The 18,360-nt window shown below is 35.0% G+C and overlaps 1 protein-coding gene across 1 annotated transcript in view; it reads left to right on the forward strand.

The window, feature by feature from the left end:
- The window catches only part of DACH2 (dachshund family transcription factor 2), a 777,815-nt gene extending 769,232 nt beyond the window's left edge, over nt 1-8,583 (forward strand). Inside the window, exons 9-12 of the mRNA XM_045994791.1 lie at nt 101-249; nt 375-522; nt 5,800-5,946; nt 8,480-8,583. Coding sequence (XP_045850747.1) covers nt 101-249; nt 375-522; nt 5,800-5,946; nt 8,480-8,583 — 548 coding nt within the window. The remainder of the gene's footprint in view (nt 1-100; nt 250-374; nt 523-5,799; nt 5,947-8,479) is intronic.
- Nucleotides 8,584-18,360: the final 9,777 nt, after the last annotated feature.

Here is an 18,360-nt window from a genome sequence, read left to right on the forward strand (position 1 = left end):
AATAAAATATTTATAGATACTTTTAGAGGTAAGGGAAACACAGTGAAAATTTTGACCTGTTAATTTGTGAACATTCTGATATTAATTTTGCTTTTTCCAGAAGAATTACCATTTCAAATCCCAATGATGAAGTCACCCTTGGACAAGATACAACTGACTCCTGGGCAGGCATTGTCTCCTGGATTCCCTGGACCATTCATTTTTGCTGATAGTCTGTCCTCCGTGGAGACTCTGTTGACCAACATTCAGGTCAACAATATTTCTATAAACAAAATAAATGTAATACAAGACATTAGCATCTACATAAATTATTTCATATTTGAGAAACTAAAACAGATAAGATGAACTGCATGTCATTTGCTGCACTTTGACAGGGTCTACTGAAAGTGGCTTTGGATAATGCTCACATCCAGGAGAAGCAGATTCAACAAGAAAAAAAGGAACTGCAAATGGAGCTCTATAGAGAGAGAGAAATTAGAGAAAACCTTGAAAGACAACTTGCAGTTGAGCTTCAAAGCAGAAGTAAGTTTGACAACTTCAATTACAGAATAAACACTTTGTTGTAGATATTTTCAAGAGTAGTAGAAATATCCTCAGATTTAGTTAAAAACTACTGAAAAAAATAACAAGCTAAGAATCAAATATTGTGTGTAATCCACATGGCAAGATATTTATACCACTTCTCTTTATTATAAAAGATAATGAACTGGATCTGGACTTCAGGCCAGTTGTCAATTTGGAAAATATGAATATTCTTAGTTTTCTCACAATTTCATAAAATACTCCTGGATATAGGTAATCTAATAATTTCTTTTTTTTAAATATTTTATTTATTTGACAGAGAGAAATCACAACTAGGCAGAGAGGCAGGTAGAGAGAGAGGAGGAAGCTGGCTCCCCGCGGAGCAGAGAGCCCGATGTGGGGCTCGATCCCAGGACCCTGGGATCATGACCTGAGCCGAAGGCAGAGGCTTTAACCCACTGAGCCACCCAGGCTCCCCATTCTAATAATTTCTTATAGATGAAATGCTTCATCTTTGCCAAGAATAGTGCTGGATTCTGGGGATTTAAGATAAATAAAACTCAATCCCTGTCCTTGAGATATTTGTATTTTAGAAGGCTAGCACAACCAACCAGTTAATTTCAAGACAAAGTGGCAAGAGCAATGATGTACAGTATATATGGTTATATAGAGAAGAGGTAGTTAGTGCACCTTGGTGGGGAAGTGAATAGTTGAGGAATGCTTCTTGATGATGATACTTGAACCTGAGTCTTGAAGATCAGTGGGCTAAGAAAGGGCATGAGAGTATCTGAGTGATTTAGACATTCTAGACAGAGGTATCAGTGAGCATAGGCATGAAAGCAAGAAGCAGCATACATTGGCAACTATAAACAGTTTGTTATTACTGTGGCTCTGAATTTTATGAAGTGAATTGTGGGAGATGATGGAGAAAGATGAGGGTAGAAGCTAAATTGTGAAGGACATTTTTAACAATGTGAAAAATTAGCTTGGATTTTGTCTTACAGGTGATGGGAAGTAGTCAAAGATAAACAAGGGGAATGATCTGGTCTGATTTCAATTAGACCACTTTGGTATTGGAGATAGATTAGAAAGGGCTTGGAGTAAGACTGAAAACAAGGAAATTATGTAAAAAGAATTTGCTCCTTTTGAGTAAAAAGAGTTTGCTCCTGGCAGTGGTGATGAGGACTGAACTAGGATAGCATAAATAGGGATGGAGACAAAAGAGAGAATGGGAAATTAATATTCACAAATAGAACTTACTTTCCAACCATGGGTGGACATTAGATTATGTACAGATATGGATAAAGAGACTAGTTCATATCAAAACCAGAGATAATTTCTAAAACTTCACTTCAGCCAATAATTTCCACCTTTTCCTTACATTTACCTTAAAATACTAAACAGCAGCAAAGTGATGATTGTGAATTTCAACTTCTTCTCTTCTCTGCTTACTCTTCTGTGGAAGAGTCACAAAGTAAAAATTCAATAAAATAGTTGAAGTGTGGGAAGGAGAGGCAAAGGAAGGGAGAGAAAATCCACAAGGTAGGCAATGCCTCCTTAAGAAAGGAAGAGTAATTCCAGTTGAGTGAAATCCACTAACTTTATATTATTCCAAAGTATTATGTTATATTCCAAAAGTTTTAGCAAGTAATTAAAAACCTACTGTATATTTTCCTTAAAGTCTAGGAATCATTATTATTCTGGTTCAAAATATAAATTTAGTCACTGCATTTAAAAAGAATTAAACCTGTTTAAAAAATAAAATCTTTAAAAAATGGGGGCACTTTGTTGGCTCAGTTGGTAGAGCATGTGCCTCCTGATCTCAAGGTTGTAAGTTCAAGCCCTACATTGGTTGTAGAGTTTACATAAATAAACAGAAAAATAAATAAAAATCTTAAAAACAAAAGAATTGAACTTCTCATTATCTTGTCGAACTCATTAAATACTATTAAGCAAAAACTAATTTGTCTTTTTGAAACTTAGAAAAATTCATTCATTTCTTGTATTTGGTATGCAAAATATTATTATGATTAGCAGTCATAAAGACACATATTTTAGTAGGATAATTTTTTATACTAAGAATCTAATAATCATATGTTAAATATAATAACAGTCTTAAATTGACTTACGCAAATCTACTACATAGACTAAAATTGGCTTCTAACTTTTAGGGTTGTACTCATATCAATTTCTGTTTATAGACTCTTTAGGTCTATCTTTCAACTACTATCACATCTGTTGTATTTTAAAAAGACCTAAAAATGATAGGGGCATCTGAGTGGCCCAGTTGGTTGAGCATCTGCCATTGGATCAGGTTGTGATCCTGGGGTCCTGAGATGGAGCCCAGAGGTGGGATCCCTACTCAGTGGGGAGCCTGCTTCTCCCTCTTTCTCCCTGTCCCTCTAGCCCTCCCCACTACTCATAATCTCCCCTTCCATCCCCTGCTCATGGGCTCATGGCTTAAGCTCTCCTCCCCCCATGCTCTCCACAACACTCCTCATGTTCTCCCACACCTGTTCATGCTCTACCCCCTTTCCATTCATACTCTCTCACTTGAGCTCTCAAGTAAATAAATAAAATATTTAAGAAAAATAAAAATAAAAAAGGCCTTGACATGGTAGATGTAATATTATATCTATTATCAAACTTATTCTGAAATATTTATATTTAATAAATGTAGCATATTATGATATAATAATAATACCACTGCTACTACCATATCACATTATCATTACTACTATCATTACTGTCACTACTATTAGTATACTACTAGTACTTCTGCTAGTACTACCACTACTGGCTAATGCTTATCAACTGTCTGCTATGTGCTAAGCACTACTTTGAACATCTTACATCTAATGACTAACATAATTATAAGAAACTGTTAATCTGGGGGCAACTGGGTGGCTCAGTGGGCTAAAGCCTCTGCCTTTGGCTCCAGTCATGATCTCAGGGTCCAGGGATCGAGCCTCGTGTTGGGCTCTCTGCCCAACAGGGAGCCTGCTTCCTCCTCTCTCTCTCTCTGCCTGCCTCTCTGCCTACTTGTAATCTCTGTCAAATAAATAAATAAATAAAATCTTTTTTTTTTTTAAAGATTTATTTATTTGACAGAGAGATCACGAGTAAGCAGAGAGCCACCCAGGTGCCCCAATAAATAAAATCTTAAAAAAGAAACTTACTCTGTTATCCTCACTGATTAAGAAAGATTATGTACTTCATCTCTATGAACCTCAGTATCCTCATCTATTATAATAGTTGATCTGGATAATCACTTAAATTCCTTTCTAGTTCCCTAAATATCTCATATCCAGTATAACCAACTTTTTTTTGACAAAGGGTGAACTCTTTATCTAAGTCATATGATTGAAAGGAAAAAGGGGAGAAATTGATCCTATGCTCAAAAGTAACAACTGTCCAAGTATATAGAAAGACTATAATTAGGTTGAGGAACCAGGTGGTGGGTAACAGGGAGGGCATGTACTGCATGGAGCACTGGGTGTGATGCCAAAACAATGAACACTGTTATGCTGTAAATAAACAAATAAAAATAAATATAAAAAAAACAAAAAAACAAAAAAAAGAAAGACTATAATTATATATATGTAAATATTCCATAAAAATAGTTATATATATATGTATATATATGTGTACATATATATATATATATATGTAGAATTCTTATTATTATTCTAGTTAAAAAAGTAATGAGATATAGTCCTAGAAAAAGTGCTAGGTACATAGTAAGTCCTAAATAAATAGTAGTTATTATTTTTATTTATGTAATTTAAAGTGTAATATGCTGATGCTGTGGAATTATTGAGCACAATGTTCAAGAGAGAATTCTTAAGATGTTTTACTATACAACTAAATAAGTTTATTTAAGTAGCACAGGGACAGGACTCATGGGCAGAAAGAGTTTTACTTTTTACTCCATGAAGCTGATGGGTTATATGCTTAATGCTCAAAGGGGAGGGGATGTGCAGGGAGCATTACATCATAAATGTCTTTTTCAAATATCTACTCATAAAATTGTTTCACAATATTTCTCTGGTGCTTATCATTCAATTCATATTAACTGTCAGTGAGATTTATAGGCAGTCATGAGACACATTAAGAATGTAGCAATTAACACATATGTGATCCTTATCAGAACAATGCAGGCTATAGGTAAGTCTTTTGAGCTAAAGGTGCACATTTTTTGCTTCTTTCTTCACAATGACCATTGTTTGTAATATATGTAGTCATAAATTTAAAGGGAATCAACATATAGGATATTTTTGAGCCAATGATTTTACTAGAAGCAAAATTTTGGATTATCAAGAACATTAAATTATACAATAATTTGAATAATCTAGATTTCTGATTTAAATAATTGTTAAATGCTTTATATGAATGGTGATAATTAGGTATAATTAAAATACAAAAATATTTTTATGTTGAGCCTGATTTAATACTTTTCACCAAAAATAACAGAACCCAATGGTGCCTGGATGGGTCAGTCAGTTAAGCACCAGATTCCTGGTTTTGGCTCAGGTCATGATCTTGTGGGTTGTAAGATAGATCCTGCCTTGGGGCTCCACACTCAGTGGAGAGTCGTTTGAAGTTTTTCTCCCTCTGTCCCTTACCCCTCTTAAAATAAATAAATATCTAAAAAAGTTAAAAAAAAAACAGAAACCATATATTCTCAGTTTCTTTGTTTCAAGTTTTCCAATTTTATTACCTCAGACCTCTGAATTTTTGTTCCACATAAACATAAATTTACCTGGGCAAATTATTGTTTTGAAGTAGCTGAAGGTCATTTATGTGAAAGACTTTGAACTCTGAAATAAATACAAGTGAAACTTAAATTACCATCATAATTCAATAAAATATTTTAATTATATGTGAACACTTCTAACATCTTTTAAATGTCATAAAAATTTTAATTTTGCGTGGTTTTTGAATGTTTTTCTGTTGTCACAATGAAAATATCTCAATTTTTAAAAACTGATTCAGAAAGACTGTGAAGATTGGTATGTTTAAAACCCTGCTATGAATCAATATATTGCAGGTGCCCAATAATTTTATCTAAAAAAACATGCACCGCAAAAGTGAAAGCAAAAAGAAGTAAATTGTATGACTGAACACTGTCGACTTTAATGAGAATTGGCGAAAGAAGCTAATGATATTGTTTGTGTCTTTCTCTGTATTTGTATCTATGATTTATATTCCACAAAAACTGGCAAACCTATTTTATTGACCAAAGTTTTGCCAACTATTTACCTTTTCATGTTTTAGCTACCATGCAAAAGCGTCTAAAGAAGGAGAAGAAAGCCAAGAGAAAATTGCAGGAAGCCTTGGAATTTGAATCAAAGCGCCGGGAACAAGTGGAACAAGCATTTAAGCAAGCCACTACTAGTGACAGTGGCCTGAGGATGTTGAAAGGTAATGTCTGATTTGAACTTCCACACTCAAGGTATACAAAGAAAAAAAATGAATTTAAAAAAGAGAGGGGGGCTCCTGGGTGGCTTGGGGCACCTGCGTGGCTCAGTGGGTTAAAGCCTCTGACTTTGGCTCAGGTCATGATCCCAGAGTCCTGGGATCCAGCCCCAGGTCGTGTTCTCTGCTTAGCAGGGAGCCTGCTTCCTCCTCTCTCTCTGCCTGCCTCTCTGCCTACTTGTGATTTCTGTCAATTAAATAAATAAAATCTTTTAAAAAGAGAGGGAAGAAAGGAAGGAAGGAAGAATGGAAGAAAGGAAGGAAGTGGGGGAGGGGAAGAAGAAGAGAAGGAAAGGGAAGGGAAGGGAGCAAGGAAGGGAGGAAGATCTAGAAAGGGTGAGAGGGTGGAAGGAAAGGAGAGAAGAAAGAGAAAGGAAGGAAGGGAAGGAGGAAGGAAGGAAGGAAAGATGGAAGAGCGTGAGGGGCAGGCTTTGTTCAAGAAAAATTAAAGAAAATCAATTTGAGGCCAAGTGTTTTAGTTATTAACTAAATGTGTCAAAATAATCCCTATTCTGAGAGTTACAAATAGCCTAGGAATAACAGGAAATCCCGCTGACTTTTACAGTAGAAGCAGTAATACTGATAACCTCCTTGCACCTAAAACGTGAGTATTTTATATCCATTTATATTAAAATATGCTGATGATTGTTCTACTCTCTTTTAATGAATTATAGGATGCTGGCTTCTTTAATGTAGATTGCATCAGTGTTGAGGGATTAAGGAGGGCCTCGATGAAAAAAAATATATATATTTTAACTACATTCCTGGAGATTCTGTGAGAAGAAATGCTTCTGTCATGAAATCTCTTAATTCCAAATTTTTCTTATTACATTTTCAATTATGAAACCCCACATCATTTCTTCTCATAGAATATTCAGATTCTTCTTTCACACCACATTGATAGCTTGTATTTTTAACTGATATGTTAATATACATATGTATATTAACTAATATGTGTGTATAGCAAGTATAACCCCAAGAATTTTACATGCACATGTATGCATACCCCATACACATGTATGACACACACATAAAACTAAAAGTGTGCTTCAGTGTCCTAAACCAAGAATGAGTAAAGAATTTTTTACAAACATGAGTCATTCTTTCTTTCCAGAAGTTCAATTCCCTTTTTACTGTGACTGTCTTGGATCACTGTGCTCACAATCAATAGAAATACAATGCTAGATTATTAGCTCATGCTAACCATGACTCGTTGAGACACATAAAATAAAATAAGTAATTATATATTAATATTTTACACAATGGAACATCTTAGTGAAAGCCAGAATCCTTGCTTATCAAAGGTTCTAAAAATAACATTTCTGGAGTAGCAATGGGGCTTATGTTCTGTGTACTCATTATTATTATTATTTGAGACCCTGAGTTTGTCATTTTGAAGTGGTTTGACATTATTTATTTTTTTTACATATTTAAAATCCACCCACAATTGAGCTCTATCTCGGTCTAGTTTTTTTATCATAAGGGAAAAACAGCTCTTTCTACAGCATGATGGGTTCCTTGTATTCAAATCATTTTCTTATATTAATCTTTGATGGCATTGGGTGATGCACTAACATCTGTTATCCCATTACCCATGTTATCCCATTACCCAAGGATGTCCAAGCAAATATATATATATATATATATATATATATATATTTATATATATGCTCATATAAAGCTATGCTTCATGGATATAGATAGCTTTTAGATAATCACATCTCATTTTTAAAATTGAAAAGAAAAACCCAACTTATTTCTTTTTTCTTAATTTTTTTTCAAAAACAATTCATGTATCCCCTTATGCTTATAACCAGTACTGCATAGAGACCACAAACCATAACATGTGTTTTGGTGTTCAGTGTGCTTAGCATAGAGATAATCTCATCATCATCTCTCATTCATTTTACAATGAAAAATATAGCATAAGAATGGAGACCTTCGGGGCGCCTGGGTGGCTCAGTGGTTTAAGCCGCTGCCTTCGGCTCAGGTCATGATCTCGGGGTCCTGGGATCGAGTCCCACATCGGGCTCTCTGCTCAGCAGGAAGCCTGCTTCCCTCTCACTCTCTGCCTGCCTCTCTGCCTACTTGTGATCTCTGTCAAATAAATAAAATCTTTAAAAAAAAAAAAAAAAAAAAGAATGGAGACCTTCCATTTATGCAATTGGATCCATCTTTTTCTTATTCTACAGTCAGGTCATGTTGCCTGATAGTCTGAGAGGATTATTTTCCTGAGAATTATCTCTAGAGAATGAAATAAAGAAGTATTTACTATATACTTGAAAATATATGCCAAATTTTAGAATTCAGCTATAGTTTATAATTCTCCCTCCTACCATTAAAAACAGACATATGAAAACAAAAACAAGAATATTATCCAAGATCTTGTGTTATCCATAGGACCAAATCACTAGTTTCACTTCAAATGGAATCAGAAAAAACAGAATTGTACCTTAATCTTGAATGTCACTTCTTTCAGATACTGGAATTCCAGACATTGAAGTAGAAAACAATGGGACTCCTCATGATAGTACTGCTATGCAAGGTACAGTAAACAGCATACTCCTCTCTATAACTGCCTGATATGGGGTGGGCATGAGTTCCTGTGTTGATATTCTCTATATAAATAAAAAAATAAGTTTAATTCTTCTCACTTTAGGCAGAGGGAGAAGTTTTCAGTATTTTTTGAGATTATATACATAGGGACTAATAATTTCACATATACAATATGGGAAATGTCTTGTACATTTAACTTTTTAAAAAGAATGTATATTTATGTTAGGCATATTCTAAAAATGCATAAAGGTGAATATAATTTACCTTTCCGAAGTGTACAATAATATACTTTAAAAAATTTCACTACTGTTTGTAAAAACCACAGGTAGAATAATTATAACCTATCCATATGTTTGATTAGTTCTAGACAACACTTTTTATCAAACTCTAAATTCCAATTCTGTTTAGATAACTTTAGAAGCCATCTAAATATGGAAATAAGAACATGACTTGTAGTTCATGATTCTCAGGATTCCCATAAGTGCTTAGATCCTTTAAAATATTTAAAAATACTTATTAATAGGAGAACAGATGAAACAAGTCAATTTAAAATTTCACTGGAGTGCCAAACAATCTGAAAGGAGAAATTGAATTTAACCACTGGAATTTTTCTTGTCTGATTCTAATGCAGTTTTCTAGCTCTTTGTATGCAGATTACCTTTATTTTTATGTTTAATATGGAAAATGTCTCACTTTAATAAAAAAAGAAAAGGCATCTCTATGAGAAAATGATTTCTTAACTTCAGAAAGCAAGACAATCATGGATGTTACTTGCTAGAGGATTAACTAATCAATGCCTTTTCATTGTGTAATGACTAGGTCTACATGAAGGTAACAGAACTAGATGTGACTAAATGATCCATTTGGGTTCTTTTGTGTGTCCACATTTATGTGGCAGTTTCAGAAAATTTAGAAACCCTCATTCATGTAGACTTGCCCATCATTTTTACAAAACAAGGATTGTCAGAGCTCATGGATCTTCTGATAACACCTGTTTCTGCTGCGGTTGAGTAGATCTAATTAATGCATTAATTTTGCTAAGTGTGTTTTGTTCATTCAGTGAAGCTTTTGATATTTCTTATCCCTCTTATGCTTGCTGGCTTTCTTCCCTCAGTTTAAAAGCTGCATCTATGCGCCCAAAGCCAATATGGATAAGACTCATTGTTTGTCTGATCAAGTCACCACAGTTAAATTTATGAGGAAAAACTCCACTAGTTGTGGGCTACCACTAGTTGAGTTTGCTGTCACATATTGGGACAAGGTAGGGTTGAATAAGCTTGAAGCATTAGATGACTTCTTAATTTGTGACACATAAATATAGAACCAATCTTTTATGGAACATTGAGTTTGATTGTGCCCCTCCTTGGATGGGCTGTAAGGTCAGCTTTGGAACTGGAGAGGTTAAAGCAAACACACCATCAGTGAGTTGTATATTTATTATCCTGTAATCCTATACTTTCAATCCATTGCTGTTTGTTTAATGTATATGATGCCTTTAATTTGCAGTAGTAACATCTTTCCCAACTCTGAAATATATACAAACATTTTTACTGTCCTAAAGTTATTTCATGTCCATGCAACTAAAAACAGGTAACTAATTCATGGGAATTAGTTAGATGATATAAATCAAAGCCTTTGATTTGGTTTAAATTTTCTTATTTTAACAAAGTCTGCAAAGAATGGATTTGTATATTAACTTGTGGTTGGGGTAGGGCTCATTTAATATTTATTTTCATTGAGCATACTTTTAATAATTTCTGCTATTTTTTGCTGGCTAAATAGAGAATTAGTACACCTTTAAAAGGATTAAGATAGAATATATTTTAAAGCAAGGGACTTAACTTTCATTATTTTTTTCAAATTACAGATCAAATTGACTAATATTTGTCATTAGTAGTGTGAAATATAGTAAAGTATGGTGTGTTAACAATTACTTGTTGAATGTCAACCTTTTAGGTTATGTTAAATAATCTTGATAAATGTAATGAAAATGGAAAAGTACACATTCTCATCTCCCTTAGCATAGCATTTAAGCAATATAAATGATAAATGTCCCATCATCAATTTATAGAAAACTAGAGTGAATGCTCTGTCTTAATATGACAGTAGAATCACAATTTAATACCTAAAGTAAGTTAATTTTTTGAGCAAAAATAAAAGTTTCGTTAGCCAGTGGGATAAGTGCCTGAAAATATTATCAGAAATATTTTGAGTGTAGTTCACAAAATGAACCAATTCAAATAATTACCTGAAAAATCCCAGTAATATTACTTATTAAGATGTTCAGTATTGAAAAATTACTTTTATATGCATTTATGAACTTCATAAAATGTGTAATGCCTGGAAAACATAAAATGCAACTTTGGCCATTATTTTTTTCATTCTTCCTAATAGATTTGTTCTTGTGTGTTATAGTTTTTATCTTTTGTGACTTATTTTGATACTGATTTCATCTTTCCATTTTCCTCAATTACCCATTTTTTACCTTGGAAGAGTATTTGTTAGCATTGTTTATGAGGGTCAATTCATTCAAGCCAGTTCAGTGCCATTTCCAAAACTCATCTTTATCCCAACAAACAATTCCAGCATGTGAAGTCTTTTCTCTTCCTATTGCCAACAGCTCTGCTGGATAGAAATCTATCAATCACCCAGTGTTCTCGCTTTTGAAATTAAATTAGTTCCAATGGGATATCTCCTTATGAGAGTTTAAAGAGGACTTGGAAGAATGTTGTTTGGTCATCTTTAAAACTAATAAAGTTATATACAGTTTTATGCTAATGATTACATGGATTTTAGTGCAAAGATTCTTTGTACTAAGATTCTTACATGTATTCTAAATCTCTTTAGCTTAGTTATTTCATGTCTTTTATGATTTGAATGTTGTTTGACAGACAAGGTATGCATGAACCACCTTTTGTAACCCTAATTTTAACGGTCTATTATAGCAACTCCTTCTGAATATTTTAAGGTGATCAAACAATGAATATATACTCACTCTGATGGCTCTGTTTACTATTGGTGGAGGTGAAGGATTCAGTGGAGCATATACACTAATACTGTCTCACTTAGATTTACATAATTCAGTTGAGGGCCTGCAAGACAGCACATTAACCATCTTATCAACCAATCTCTGTTCCACATTAAATAAACATACTTGGTGTCATTAAGTGCACCTTCAGATCAATGATTTTTTCAAATGACATTCAAGTACCATTTGTGTAGTGCATTCCTGCTGATAAAAGCAAATTAAATTAGCACAACTACAAGTGCACTGATAAAAACTAAAACTGAACAGCAGTACCATTATCTAACAAACTAGTATTTTTTCTTTACTGTGTTCTGCCATTTAGTTATTATCCTATTGGAAATCTAATTATAATCCTTTTACTCCCTAGTCAAACTTCACAGTTTTTGCAAGCTTAGCACTGACAAGTGATTTCATTACATTTGATTGCCCACACCCAGATTGACTTAACTTCACTTGGAGACCTAAAAAGCCCTCTCAGTTTCTCAGATTCCTAATTTGCACATTATAGCAACAGCTCCTTTAATTAATTAGCATAAACAGCAGTAACATGAACTGCTGAACAGAATATAACATCATTTTATGATCACAGGAAGACGTCTCCTTTTGCATGTTTATACCTTAGTTAACTCTCATATGACTATATTTCATTATTAGGGGCTACTGGTACAGTTGACAGTGCATATTATTAAAATTTTGAGAACTGACATCATCATCTTAATAATAACAGATAAAACAAGCCCAGGACATGAAGGTCTTACGTTTTAGAAAACACACAACAGCCTTCATAAACTGACTTTCTAGTAATAAAATAAAATAATAAGAAAAGTTCAAGTGGAAATCATAAATTGCAAGGACACAGTGACACATTGCTCCTTTTCCTGCCATTGTATTTGTTTGGGAAAAACAAAACAAAACAAAATTTAAAAAACAAACAAATTAGGAACTGTTTTTGCAAGAGGAATGTCAATCTGTGTGAATGATTTTTACATTTGCTTTTTTTGCCTACGTGTTTGACCATGACACAGAATGATTTAACACTGGAATATATTTTTCCATAAATATGGTGGAATCTTAAATTATTTTCCTTCCTTTTGCTACTAACACACTGGAAATAGATATTAAATCTAACCTACATGTTAAAAGTAAACCAAAATTTGATGCAAAAGATAAACCTACTAAAAATTTTCCCCTGCTGAGCCACTTTTGTTCAGAAAAATGTAAAAGCTTATTCATAGAATATAGACTAACCTTTCTAAAGTATGAAAAGCATGATCTCATCCATGCAGCACTTTGTAAAGATGCCACTGAAGAATTAAAAGCAAGGTAACTAAAGTGTCATTTGATTCTGAAAGCAACAGACACAATTTTAACACTTCTAATGCTAAAAACACACTTATTATGTCTTACAATGTAATTTATGTGTTTAAAATATAGAAATTTTAATATACATTTAGAGTATGAAGTATATATGAATATGTGTATTCTCATCTACTCTCTGAAAATGAATTTGAGCAACATCTAGCCTTCTTTGACCTTTGAAACTTCCTTATATTCTATCTTTGTAGCTCACTTGGTTACTTAGAATAACATTCCTCTAATGAGCTTCAAATGGCATGCTAGTATTTATTGGAAACAATTACCCTTGAGCTAAAATTGTCATTGCAGAATCTCCTAGAATAACAATGAAAGGGATGGTAGGAGCAAGTAAGGAGACTGGAAAAGCTAAATCATATATGATTACTTCCCATGTATGTGATTTGAAAAGAAAAACTAAAAGGAGAGCAGGTAGAATTCTCTATTGGGTTTTGTAAGTCCCACCACATTGTGCTCTACATCTTTCTCTTGGGGCTCCACAGACTACTTCCTGCCCTATATTCGTGAAACATCAATTGACCTCCCCTTTTATGTCTTGTACTCTGTTGTAAGGTATACATAGGCACATTAATATTCCCATTGAGAAGTGGAAGTGTTCTTTTCTAAAGCAGATATTAGAGAGATTGTGGGAAGTAGGTCTTCTTCCCTCTTAAATGCTTCTTTTGAGAATAGGAGCCTTTTACTACTCAGAGGAACTTTGCAGCAACTGTAATCATAGAGGGAAAAGACTGTAGCACACACCCCACAAAGAAGATTTTAACATCTTTCTTTAAGGCAACAGTCTTTTTTTTTTTTTTTCCTCTAAGATTCATTAGATGGCCTGAATCTTTTTATTTTCTCCCCCAGGAAGTATTTCTCTCTCATTTTCTTCATCCTTCACAGGATTTTTATCTCAATTGATAGTACCTCACAGACTATATCATACCTTTTTCTTTGAAATAACTGCCAGGTTATAGTGCACATTATGCTTTTAGTTCTTTCTAAGGAGGATGTAAATAGGTTACAGTACTTGGTAATTTGGGGTTTGGTTGTCAAGAGTAGCTTGAACCACCTACCACTACCTTGTTTTGTTTGTTTGTTTGTTTGTTTTTCTACCTCATTAACATCTTTTTTACTGAATTTTTTTTGCATTTTTTTTATTTGTTTATTTACAGCATAAAAGTGTTCATTGTATTGGCATCACACCCAGTGCTCCATGCAGTACGTGCCCTCCCTATTACCCACCACCTGGTTCCTCAACCTCCCACCCCCCCTGCCCCTTCAAAACCCTCTGGTTGTTTTTCAGAGCCCATAGTCTCTCATGGTTCATCTTCCCTTCCGGTTTCCCTCAACTCCCTCTCCTCTCCATCTCCCCATGTCCTCCATGTTATTTGTTATGCTCCACAAATAAGTGAGACCATATGATACTTGACTCTCTCTGCTTGACATATTTCGCTCAGCATAATTTCTTCCAGTCCCATCCATGTTGCTACAAAACTTGGGTATTCATCCTTTCTGATGGAGGCATAATACTCCATTGTGTATATGGACCACATCTTCCTTATCCATTCATCCGTTGAAGGGCATCTTGGTTCTTTCCACAGTTTGGCGACCGTAGCCATTCCTGCAATAAACATTGGGGTGCAGATGGCCCTTCTTTTCACTACATCTGTATCTTTGGGGTAAATACCCAGCAGTGCAATTGCAGGGTCATAGAAAAGCTCTATTTTTAATTTCTTGAGGAATCTCCACACTGTTCTCCAAAGTGGCCACACTAACTTGCATTCCCACCAACAGTGTAAGAGGGTTCCCCTTTCTCCACATCCTCTCCAACACACATTGTTTCCTGTCTTGCTAATTTTGGCCATTCTAACTGGTGTCAGCTGGTCTCTCAATGTGGTTTTAATTTGAATCTCCCTGATGGCTAGTGATGATGAACATTTTTTCATGTGTCTGATAGCCATTTGTATGTCTTCGTTAGAGAAGTGTCTGTTCATATCTTCTTCCCATTTTTTGATATGATTATCTGTTTTGTGTGTGTTGAGTTTGAGAAGTTCTTTATAGATCCTGGATATCAACCTTTTGTCTGTACTGTCATTTGTAAATATCTTCTCCCATTCCGTGGGTTGCCTCTTTGTTTTGTTGACTGTTTCCTTTGCTGGGCAGAAGCTTTTGATCTTGATGAAGTCCCAAAAGTTCATTTTTGCTTTTGTTTCCTTGGCCTTTGGAGACATATCTTGGAAGAAGTTGCTGTGGCTGATATCGAAGAGGTTGCTGCCTATGTTCTCCTCTAGGATTCTGATAGATTCCTGTCTCACGTTGAGGTCTTTTATCCATTTCGAGTTTATCTTTGTGTACGGTGTAAGAGAATGGTCGAGTTTCATTCTTCTACATATCGCTGTCCAGTTTTCCCAGCACCATTTATTGTAGAGACTGTCTTTTTTCCATTGTATATTTTTTCCTGTTTTGTCGAAGATTATTTCACCATAGAGTTGAGGGTCCATATCTGGGCTCTCTACTCTGTTTCACTGGTCTATGTGTCTGTTTTTATGCCAGTACCACGCTGTCTTGGTGATCACAGCTTTGTAGTAAAGCTTGAAATCGGGTAACGTGGTGCCGCCAGTTTTGTTTTTGTTTTTCAACATTTCCTTAGCAATTCGGGGTCTCTTCTGATTCCATACAAATTTTAGGATTATTTGCTCCAGCTCTTTGAAAAATATCGGTGGAATTTTGATCGGAATGGCATTTAAAGTATAGATTGCTCTAGGCAGTATAGACATTTTAACAATGTTTATTCTTCCAATCCAAGAGCATGGAACAGTCTTCCATCTTTTTGTGTCTTCTTCAATTTCTTTCATGAGTGTTCTGTAGTTCCTCGAGTACAGGTCCTTTACCTCTTTGGTTAGATTTATTCCCAGGTATCTTATGGTTCTTGGTGCTATAGTCAATGGAATCAATTCTCTAATTTCCCTTTCTGTATTTTCATTGTTAGTGTATAAGAAAACCACTGATTTCTGTACATTGACTTTGTATCCTGCCACGTTACTGAATTGCTGTATGAGTTCTAGTAGTTTGGGGGTGGAGTCTTTGGGGTTTTCCATATAAAGAATCATGTCATCTGCAAAGAGAGAGAGTTTGACTTCTTCCTTGCCAATTTGGATACCTTTTATTTCTCTTTGTTGTCTGATTGCCATTGCTAGGACTTCTAATACTATGTTGAACAAGAGTGGTGAGAGTGGGCATCCTTGTTGTGTTCCTGATCTCAACGGGAAGGCTGCAAGCTTTTTCCCATTGAGGATGATATTTGCTGTGGGTCTTTCATAGATAGATTTTATGAAGTTCAGGAATGTTCCCTCTATCCCTATACTTTGAAGCATTTTCATCAGGTACGGATGCTGGATTTTGTCAAATGCTTTTTCTGCATCCATTGAGAGGAACATCTGGTTCTTCTCTCTTCTCTTATTGATTTGTTCTATCACATTGATTGATTTGTGAATGTTGAACCAAACTTGCAACCCAGGGATGAATCCCACTTGGTCATGGTGGATAATCTTTTTAATGTGCTGTTGGATCCTGTTTGCTAGGATCTTGTTGAGAATCTTTGCATCCATATTCATCAGTGATATTGGTCTGAAATTCTCCTTTTTGGTAGGGTCTTTGCCTGGTTTGGGGATCAGGGTAATGCTGGCTTCATAAAAAGAGTCTGGAAGTTTTCCTTCTGCTTCAATTTTTTGGAAAAGATTCAGGAGAATTGGTGTTATTTCTTCTTTGAAAGTTTGGTAGAATTCCCTAGGGAATCCATGAGGTCCTGGGCTCTTGTTTTTTGGGAGGTTTTAGATCACTGCTTCAATCTCGTTACTAGATGTCGGTCTATTCAGGTTGTCAATTTCTTCCTGGTCCAATTTTGGGAGTTTGTAGTTTTCCAGGAATGCATCCATTTCATCTAGGTTGCTTAGCTTATTGGCATATAACTGTTGGTAATAATTTCTGATGATCGTTTCTATATCCTTGGTGTTAGTTGTGATATCTCCCTTTTCATTCATAATTTTATTAATTTGGGCTTTCTCTCTTTTCTTTTGGATTAGTGTGGCCAATGCTTTATCGATCTTATTGATTCTTTCAAAAAACCAGCTTCTAGTTTCATTGATATGTTCTACTGTATCTCTCGTTTCTACCTCATTGATCTCTGCTCTAATCTTGATTATTTCCCTTCTTGCATGTGGAGTTGGTTTGATTTGTTGTTGATTCTCCAGTTCTTTAAGGTGTAGAGACAGCTGGTGTATTCTGGATTTTTCAATGTTTTTGAGGGAGGCTTGGATGGCTATGTATTTCCCCCTTAGAACCGCCTTTGCTGTGTCCCATAGGTTTTGGACCGAAGTGTCTTCATTCTCATTGGTTTCCATGAATTGTTTAAGTTCGTCTTTGATCTCCTGGTTGATCCAAGCATTCTTAAGCAAGGTGGTCTTTAGCTTCCAGGTGTTTGAGTTCCTTCTGAACTTTTCCTTGTGATTGAGCTCCAGTTTCAAAGCATTGTGATCGGAGAATATGCAGGGAATAATGTCAGTCTTTTGGTATTGGTTGAGTCCTGCTTTGTGACCCAGTATGTGGTCTATTCTGGAGAAGGTTCCATGTGCACTTGAGAAGAATGAGTATTCTGTTGTTTTAGGGTGGAATGTTCTGTATATGTCTATGAGGTCCATCTGGTCCAATGTTTCATTCAATGCTCTTATTTCTTTATTAATTTTCTGCTTCGATGATCTGTCTATTTCTGAGAGAGGCGTATTAAGATCTCCTAGTATTATTGTATTCATATCAATATGACTTTTTATCTTGATTAATAGTTTTCCTATGTAATTGGGTGCTCCCATATTGGGGGCATAGATATTCACAATTGTTATATCATCTTGGTGGATAGTCCCTTTAAGAATGATGTAGTGTCCTTCTGTATCTCTGACTACAGTCTTTAGTTTAAAATCTAATTTATCTGATATGAGAATCGCTACCCCGGCCTTCTTTTGAGGCCCATTGGCATGAAAGATGCTTCTCCATCCCTTCACTTTCAGTCTGGGTGTATCCTTAGGTTCAAAATGGGTCTCTTGTAGACAACATATGGATGGGTCCTGTCATTTTATCCAATCTGCAACCCTGTTTCATTTTATGGGCGCATTTAGGCCATTCACATTGAGAGTGATTATTGAGAGATAGGTTTTTATTGACATCGTGTTATCTTTGAAGTCTTTCTTTCTGTAGATTGTTTCTATATTTCTGTTCAATGATATTCTTAGGATTTTTTCTCTTTTATAGGACCCCCCTTAATATTTCCTGCAGTGTCGGCTTGGTGGTTGCATAGTCTTTTGAGCCTTGCCGGTCTTGGAAACTCTTTATCTCTCCATGCATTTTAAATGTCAGTCTTGATGGATAGA

The sequence above is a fragment of the Meles meles genome, chromosome X (assembly GCF_922984935.1).
Source record: "Meles meles chromosome X, mMelMel3.1 paternal haplotype, whole genome shotgun sequence".
NCBI classification, from domain to species: domain Eukaryota; kingdom Metazoa; phylum Chordata; class Mammalia; order Carnivora; family Mustelidae; genus Meles; species Meles meles.